Below are 9334 nucleotides of genomic sequence, written 5' to 3'. Positions count from 1 at the left end.
AAAGACAGCGAAACAGAGAGAAAGACAAAGAGATTGAGAGAGATAGAGAGACAGGCAAAGAGGCAGAAAGACAGACAGACACAATAAAAAAGAGACAGAGAAACAGAAAGAGGCAGAGAGACAGAGAGAAAGAGAGATTGGAGAGAGACATGGATTTTATAAAGGTATAAAATCCTGATATATGTATATGTATATGTGTGTGTGTATATATATATATATATATATATGTATACACACACATATATGTCCTCTAGGGGCTTGGTGTCAAGTGGCAAGTGGAGTGGACATGGGGGTAAGTAAGGACTACAGACTTGGCACCAACACAAGAATCATAGATGATGGAAATGTTCAGTTTGTGTGTATGTATGTGTGTGTGTGTGTATGTGCGTGTGTTCATTAAGTCCAAAATGGTTTTAAAAAGAAACATTTTTAAAGGGGAAAGAACAATATGTCCAATTGTATTTGAGAACCCTGGAGAAGGTGGGAACAGGTAGGAAGTAGGCTAGGGTAGGAGGGTGCTCACCATCACAATGTTGGCCAGGTGGGCAGAGACAAGTGCATAGACCCCTCCGGAGGAGCCAACGACTGGTGCAGTCATGTCAGCCACAGACACTGCCAAAGAACCTGTTGTGGGAAAGACATTGGAGAGTCTTAAGAGCTTTGCGCTTCTTCACACTGAGGTTCCACCATTGCTGGTGAAACTGTTCGATGGGATGAGATTCCAGTGACTTTGAATTCAATCTTCTGGGAAAGCTCAAGAGGAAAAAAAAAAGCTTTAGGTCTCCACCTGTATTTGCATCAACCTACTAAATTATTCATTGGATCCAAGCACATTTTCCATCTCATGGTACTCTCTCCAACTTCACAGGATCACAGAATTTCAGAGTTGAAAAGGACCTCAGAGGTTGGCTAATCCAACCCATTGCCAAAAAAGAGTCTCTGTTATAGCATCCCTCACAAATGGTCCTCCCATCCAGCCAGGGGGAGGAGGCCCACACTTCCCAAGGCCACCCATTCCACTTGGACTGCCGGGAAGCTCTTTCTGACACCGAGCCTGAATCTGTCTCTTCATCTTCTGCTCAGTGTTCCTTTTTTTCTCCCCAGGGGCCCCAAAGTGCAAATCTATTCCCCCCAATACACACACACTCATACATATATGCACACTCATACACTTACACACACTCACACACACCTGTACACACATATACATTTATATACACATATGCACACACACTCACACACCTATACACACACTCATACACGTTTACATACACACACACAATGGCCTTTCAAGTACTTAAAGAGAGTAATCACCTCTCCCCATACTCCTTCAGGCTTCTCCTTTCCAGGATAAACATTCCCAGTTCATTAGGAAAACACATGGGCAGCTAGGCGTCAAAGAGGATAGCGCCCTGGATCTGAAGTCAGGAAGATTTGAATTCAAATCCAGCCTCAGACACTAGCTGTGGGACCCTGGGCAAGTCATTTAACCTCGTCTGACTCAGTTTCCTCAACTGTAAAATGGGAAATATAATAACACTTGCCTCCTAGAACTGTTGTGATGATTAAATGAGATAATATTTGTAAAGCATTTAGCACAGTGTCTGACATATAGGAAACACATAATAAATGCTCACTTCTTTCCTCCCCCGCTTCCTTCTGGTTCCTCCAACTAACATCATGTGGCATGGATTCGTGTTTATTGAACTGAATTGAATTGACCATCCTCTCTGCTCTCCGCTGGGTGCTTCCCAGTTTTTAAATAGCTTCCTTAGATTGTGCCGCCCAGAGCCAAACCGTCTTCCAGACAGAACCTGATCAGGGGCAGGGAGATGTTCACCTCCTTGTTCCTAGACCCTATTCCCCTGCTATTACAGTCCTCTCTCTCTAGCTTCCTTTGTCCTTCTACTCTTTCCTTCACTAAGTAGAGGGCAGCTAGGTGGAAAAGTGGAAAGAACAGCAGGTCTGGAGTTAGGAAGACCTGAATTCAAATCCCAGTCTCAGATACTCGTTAGCTGTGTGACCCTGGGCAAGTCACTTCACCCTATTTGCCTCAGTTTCCTTATCTGTAAAGTGAGCTGGAGAAGGAAATGGCAAATCACTCCAGTATCTGTGTCAAGAAAACCCCAAATGGGGCCATGAAGAGCTGGAAATGACTGAAGAAGACCACTAAGCTGTGACCATCAAGACCATCCACCACCTTCAACTCCAACCAAGAAACGTGGACCCAGGAGTACAGCCCAGAGGGGCCAGTGCTTCTTCCATCTTCTGCCTGATCTGCTGCCTGATTCCTTATGAGACAATGTGGAGTACGGGGGAAGCAGGACTGGATACAGAACAGAGGAGCAGACCTCAAGTTCAGCATGCCATTATTTCCCTGTGCAACTTTGGGAAATTCACTTCCCTTTTCTGCAAAGCAGACGGTTGGACTTGATGACCTCCGAGGTCCCTTCCAGGTCACAATCCTTTCCTACGCTTCTTGTAGACCTTGTTTCTCCCTGGCGAGGGCTGGGCTAGTGGCCATTCAAGCTTCAGGGATGACCCTCTCTCTGTTCCCACACGCCAGGCCTGGAAATAAAACTGGACCAGGACCCCCACTTCTGACACTTGGGTGATCTTGCAGAAGTCACTTGAAACTTTCTTGGACCTCAGTTTCCTCATCTGTCAAATGAAGGGGTTGGAATAAATGGCCTTCAAGGCCCCTTTCAGTTCTATAGCTATGATCCAATAGTCAGAACTTGGTCTGTGGTTTAGTTCTACCACTGACCATTGGGCCTTGGGCATATGACTTCTCCACTTTGGGTCTCCATTCCCTCACCTATATAGTTGGGGAGTGGGAGGGTCAGGGATGGTCTAGAGAAGGTAATGGCAAACCAGTCAGTATCTTTGCCAAGAAAACTCCATGGGCAGCCATGGCATGCTATGGTCCAGGGGGTTATGAAGAAACAGACACAAGTGAATTATTAAACAATAACAATGTCCCTTCCAGCTCAAAGACTGGGATTCTGACTAGAAGACACCATCCGAGTTGGCTGCCCAGAAACCTCACCACTGGTAAGTGAGTCAGCCGACAAGCATATGTTGGCACTTCCTAGGCGTCAGCGGAGGCGGCTGTGGCAGACTAGAGAGAGCTGGCTCTGGCTTCCAGTCTGCCTTTGACACACACTGGTCGTCTGACCCCAGGCAAGTGAGAATCACAGGTCATCATCTAAGACTCAAAGAAGGGGCCAAACTGGCATCAGTAGAGAGAGTTTCCTCACCTGGGAGTTCCTTATGCCAGTGAAATCCTAGGCCCACTCCTTGGCCCTATGTACCACGCACTGTGCTAAACAATGAGGGTACAAACCGAAAAGAGGAAACAAGACCCCCTATTTGAATGAGAGCATCCCCCTGCCATAGCTCAGACAAACTTCTCAGAAACTATAATTTCCACAGTGGCCTAAGCCTGTGTCTAAGGAGCCTCTTTTAAATGGTACTGGCAGGTAAGAGCAGGGCAGGGGTTTAAGTTTAAATGTTGAGTAATAACAATAATCCTAGGGCACTTTCAGGTTTGCAAAACACTCTCCTCACCACCATCCTTGTGTCCCCATTCTACAGATGAAAAAACTGAGGTTGTTACTTGCCTGTCATTACACAGCCTTCTCTCTCTCCTATGCTTTAGTCTGCCCATCTTTTGGGAAGCAGGGTGGTATAATGAAAGGACCTGAGTTCAAATCTGGTCTCAGACACTTAACACTTACTAGCTGTGTGACCTTGGGCAAGTCACTTAACCCCAACTGCCCTGCCTCCCCCCTCCAAAAAGCAAAAAATAAAATAAAATAAAATCCATGATCCTATAACCCTCCTTTGTTCTAAGGCAGCTAGGTAGTGCCCAGAGCACTGGACCTGGAATCAGGAAGACCCAACTTCAAATTCAGGCATTTAATGACTATATGATTCTGGTCAAGCCACGTAACCTCCCTCAGTCTCAGTTTCCTCATCTGTAAAGTGAGATTAATAATGGCACCTGCTCCCCAAGGTTGTTGTGAAGATCAAACAAGACAATATTTGTAAAATGCTTTGTGCAATTCCTGGCATACAGTAGGCACTTAATAAATGCTATTTTTTCCTTCTTCCTTTCATTTGCAGCAAGCTTGCACAATTGGGTGACCCCCTTTTTTCCCTTCTCTCCTGGGCTCTTCCCCCCTTTCCCTCTGCAAGAATCCAAAAGCTCCAACTTTTTTTAGCCACTACCTTCCTCTCTTCCCTGGCTCCCTCCCAAACTGCCCCGCTAGAGCAGAGTTAAATGACAGAATATTAGCAGGCATCTCCTAGGTGGGTTTGGTTTTTTTTGGGGGGGGGGATGTTTTCAAAGAGAAAGCCCTGAAGAGAGAGGCCTGGCACCCTCCTTGGAGGAGAGGAAAACAGAGATGAGCCCAGGGCCAAAGGAGGCAAACTTCAGGCTGGGTGGAAAGAAGCTCCGGAGACGAAATGAATTTATTGGCCTCTTTCTTCCCCGTTAAGTGTGATCAATGACCAGGGCTTCCCGGGAAGGGCACAGGAGGCTAAAAATAGCTGGGAGGGACAGCCCAGGGGCGCAAAGGAGCTGCAGGGCTGATGAGAGGTGACTAGCTAGGTAGGCCTTGGTGAGTGTGCAGAAATTTCCACAGGAAAAATGCCCTCAGGCTCATTAGCCCTTTCCTTAGGAGAGGATGGAGACAGAGAGAAGAGGTTGGCAGGGGCCCAGCCTTCTTGGCTAGATGCTTTTCAGGTCTGACTGGGGTAGATACAGGGGCCTAGATATTGGGAATGAGCTCTCAGGTGACTTTGTGGATGGATTTGGGAGTCAGGAAGACCTGAGTATGAATCTTGCCTCAGACACTTTACTAGGTATGTGACCCTGAGCAAATAAATCACTTAACCCTTCTCAGTATCAGTGGTGTTGTTTAGTCATTTTCCATCGTGTCTGACCCCTTTTGAGGGTTTTCTTAACAAAGATAATGGAGTGGTTTGCCATTCCCTTCTCCACTTCATGAGGAAACTGAAGCAAACGGTTAAGTGATTTGCCCAGGGTCTCACAGCTAGTGAGTGTCTGAGGTTGGATTTGAACTCAGCTCTTCCAGACTCCAGGCCCAGCACTGGGGAGAATAAAAACACCTACCTCCCAGAGTTACTGTGAGGATCAAATGAGATAATATTTGTTAAGCTCTCTGCAAATCTTAAAATGCTAATATGTGGTAGCCTCTATCTTTCTTAGCTATGACCCTCCTAGAAGGGTAATCCAAAGGCAGTAAGCGTGTAGTGGGAGGAACCTTAAACTTGGAGCCTAGAGACCCTCTGCTGGCCATAGGCAAGTGACTTCACCTCTCAGCCTTAGTTTCCTCTGTAGTGGGGATAATCATACTTGCACAGGAGACAGTGTGGTATATAGACAAGAAAGCTGGTCTTAAGCCAGGAAGACCTGGGTCTGAGTCTGACTCCAACCCTCAGTCACAACCTCACAATGCTCCAGGCAACTCTAAAGAAGAGAGTTCTTAACTACAAATGTTATTTTTTAAAAGATATCTGGATAACTGTATTTCAATACAGTTGGTTTCTTTTGTGATCCTTTGTATTTTATTTTATGCATTTAAAATATTCTTCTGGGATGGTTTCAGATAAACCTGGGAAGACTTGTATGAACTGATGCGGAGGCAAGTGAGCAGAACCAGGACCACAAGTCATCCAACAACCACAACAGTGTAAAAAAGAAATAACTTTGTAATAGTTAGGAAGCCTGGTCCACAAGATGACCAGCCACGATTCCAGAGGACTCATGATGAGGCATGTGGCCTATCTCTTGACAAAGACTATGGACTCCCAAAGAGGTAGATTGAGCTATATTTTTTGGGACATGGCCAATGTGGGAATTGACTTTCTTTGATTATACATATTTACAATAGATCTTTTTCCCCCCTCAATACAGTGGGAGGAGTGGGTAGGATTTTTGTTGATTGAAAAGAATTTTAATTCAAGAAACCATTATTCTGAAAAGGAGTCCATAAATTTCACCAAAGTGCCAAAAGTGTCTATGACCAAAAAAAAAAAAAAAAAGAAGATTATAAACCATAAAGTTTTCTCTAAGACTATACAGTTTCAGGCCCCAGCCTGCATTGGTGGAGGTCACCAAGTCAGGAGTTTTCCAGGGGTAGATCTTCCTGACTCTATCCAAAGAGTCCAGCGTTCTAGCAGCTACACTATGAGAAAAGTCAAACCTTTGTTATTTTGTTAAACCTTAAAACAGCACAGAAATATGAGTTATTATCTAGTTCATATCTTTGCCCCAAGCCATTCATAAACCATCCAAGCACCTGAGTTGTTCTATTATTCCAATCGATCACCCAGGCATTTATTAAGACTCTACACAGAGAGGTGGTTGCAGTGGATAAGTAAAAGCAGGAAGTCTGAGTTCTGATCCTGCTTAGGATGCTTACTAGATGTGTGACTCTGAACAAGTGATTCAACCTCCCTGTACCTTAGTTTCCTCATCTGTAAAATGAATTGTAGAAGGAAATGGCAAACCATTATTTGCTTACATTTTGTTTATTCATTTAAAATATTCTTCTGGAATGATATCTGTGCCTAGAAAACCCCAAACAGGGTCATGAGTAGTCGGATACGACTGAACAACAACATGATTGCTAGTGACAATTCGAGTCTCAGACCAAGGTTTCTTAACCAGTGCCTTATAACATGTTACCTTTTGTTTTTCTTTCTGTAAAAGCTGAAAAATTCTTGCGGCCTTTAAATTTGGGGATTGGCTTCTTAGATGGAGCTAAAGCATATTTATTGAGCTGGGTGATAAATAATGCACAAGAAAATCACCAGTGGGGCTTGGAGCTCTCTGAGATGCTGGGGATGGATGCAGGCAGGATTTCAGGGACAATTTCCTGCCTACCAGGACTGGGAGATTCTGGAAAGGAAGAGCAGCAACAGCTAGCTTTCCCATTTCCAAAGAGTTTTTTTTTTAATCTGAAAAAAAAATCCTTTGTTTTTGTGCCCTCAGCTCTCAGACCAGTGAGCTGCCCTACAAATTAAAGTGCCCACTAAACACCAGGCCCTGTCCCCTAGTATCCTGCCCAAAGCAATTCCCAGCATCTCGGAGAGCTCCAAGCCCCACTGGTGATTTTCTTGTGTGTTATGAAAGGACTTAGCAAACATGCTTTGGCTCCATCTAAAAAGCCAATCCCCAAATTTAGGGTCCATGGGAGTTTGGCAGCTTCTAAGGAAAGAAAACCAAAAGGTAGCAGGTTCTAAGGCACTAATTGGGAACCGTGGTCTGAGACCTGAATTAGTACTAACAATCGTGCCGTTCAGTTGTGGCGGACTCTCTGTGACCCCATTTGGGGTTTTCTTGCCTTAGATGCTGGAGTGGTTGTTTTATCCTTCTCCAGCTCATTTTCCAGATGAGGAAGCAGGGTTAAGTAACTTGCTCTTACCTTACATTTAGATAACACTTTTTTAAGGTCTGCAAAACACTTTCTTCACAATGATCCTGAGAAGTAACTCCCAATGTTATTATCCCATTTTATAGAGAAGAATGATACAGATGAGGCCCTGGGATATTAAGGGACTTACACAGGGTTACACAGCTTTCAAGTATCTGAGGCAGAATATGAAGTCAGGTGTCTTAACTCCAGATCAACACCACACTGGCTCTCCAGTTAAGGTCACTGAGGACTTACAGAAACATAGGAAGGCTCCTCTGCCAAGTTTCAAGGAGTCACAACAATCCTTCTGATCAGGATTCTAACTGGGCACCAAGACTAAGGGATCATAACCCTCCTGCTCGGCTCCCCTTCCATCCCTTTCTGGGTTTGTTTGCAGGATGCGGAAACCAAGTCCGGCATCTGGAACAGATATATTAGAGCACTGAATCTCTGGGCAGACTCCCAGGGTTGCCTTCACTGAATGGAGTCCCCTGGTGCTATGGATTTCCTTGATTCATAAGAAGGTGGTATAGTTGGAAAGGCAGAGTATGACAGTGAAAAAAAGTCAGGGATCCCAAGTTCAAATCCTTTGTCTGGTATTTGCTACCTCTGTGACCTTGGGCAAGTTAATTAACCTCTCTGGGCTTCAGTTTCTTCATCCTTATGAAGGGGTGGGAGACAATGGCTTCTCAGGTTCTTTCCAGCTAGACATCTATGAACCTTTAAAACTTGAACATCTGTGAATGACAGTAATGAAGTGCACTTACACTTCCTTCATTCAAAGACTGTGCTAGGAATACCAAGGGCTATAACAAAATCCTCAAGCACTATAGCAACCTCACCCCCAGGACTTTTAAGACCGCCATTATGGAACCAGGGTGGAGTAGGGTAGGTGTAGTGATCACAAGGAAGAAAAAAATGACCAACAAATTAGAACTCCCCAAGTCCATTTCCATCAGCTTTCCTCCAGTTTTAATTAGGTATTGATCTATTGTCAGTTAATTTCACAAAGCAGGGTCAGCTATAAATTAGGGGAAGGAAATAAAATAAAATAAAATAAAACCAAGGCATGAAATAAGCCAGCGTCATGATGGAAATAACAATGGGTTATATTGGGGGGTAGGGAATCTCTGCAGTGCAGGGATGTACCAGTAAGCTAACTAATTTGGGAAAGGAGATGTTTGGCTATTTTGGTACAGCTTGGGCAGAGGAAGTCCCAGCTTTCTGGGTATGGCCTCCTTCTGTGACCCTAAAGAGAGTAGATGGAGCAAATCTCTGTTCCTTCACCCCTTCCCTCCCCCCTCCATACTATTGACCACAACTTGTGTCTGCTCAACAGAGAGGGATGCACCAGCTTTAGACAAACAAGGGCTTTCCAGGTAGTGTTTACTAATAGGAGGCAGGGGAGTTTCCAATTCACCCAACTAGGAAGTCCACTGGCCAGGACCACATAAACTTACTTCTGTATTTCCTGGGATAATTGTAATTCTTAGCCCTACCCTCACCATGGTACTTTAATGGTACTGGAGTCCAACAGAAGTCAAGAGAATGGGTTTTCTGCCTCTATCTCTATTGTATGACTATGAAAAAGTCATAGAATCCTATATTCATAGATTTAGAACTAGAAGGAAACTTAGAATTCATTGATTCTTACCCCATCATTTGATGAAAAAGGAAACCTACATCCAGAAAGGTGATTTGATTTGCCCAGGGTCACACAAAAAGTAAACATCAAATGTAGTATTTGAACAGAAGTCTTCCTGACTGAATCCAGCTCTATGCCACCTGACTGTCTAACAGATCCCTATATCACTCTTTCTTTATGGACCAACAGAGGGCTAAAGGAAATAGTTCAGTTTTAGATGGGAAGGAAGAAATGAAGTCAA

At 44.4% G+C, this 9334-nt stretch overlaps 1 protein-coding gene across 2 annotated transcripts in view; it reads right to left on the bottom strand.

Annotated features, from left to right (window-relative positions):
* Positions 1 to 9334, bottom strand: part of RHBDL3 (rhomboid like 3) — a 66890-nt gene that overhangs the window by 16406 nt on the left and 41150 nt on the right. For both annotated transcript variants that reach the window (XM_069089899.1, XM_069089898.1), the window contains exon 6: positions 524 to 624. In XM_069089899.1, coding sequence (XP_068946000.1) covers positions 524 to 624 — 101 coding nt within the window. The remainder of the gene's footprint in view (positions 1 to 523; positions 625 to 9334) is intronic.

The sequence above is a fragment of the Petaurus breviceps genome, unplaced genomic scaffold (genome assembly GCF_028583685.1).
Source record: "Petaurus breviceps papuanus isolate PSGF00001 unplaced genomic scaffold, PetGlider_PUasm1.0 186, whole genome shotgun sequence".
NCBI lineage: Eukaryota > Metazoa > Chordata > Mammalia > Diprotodontia > Petauridae > Petaurus > Petaurus breviceps.
This window is presented reverse-complemented; position numbering and strand designations above follow the sequence as displayed.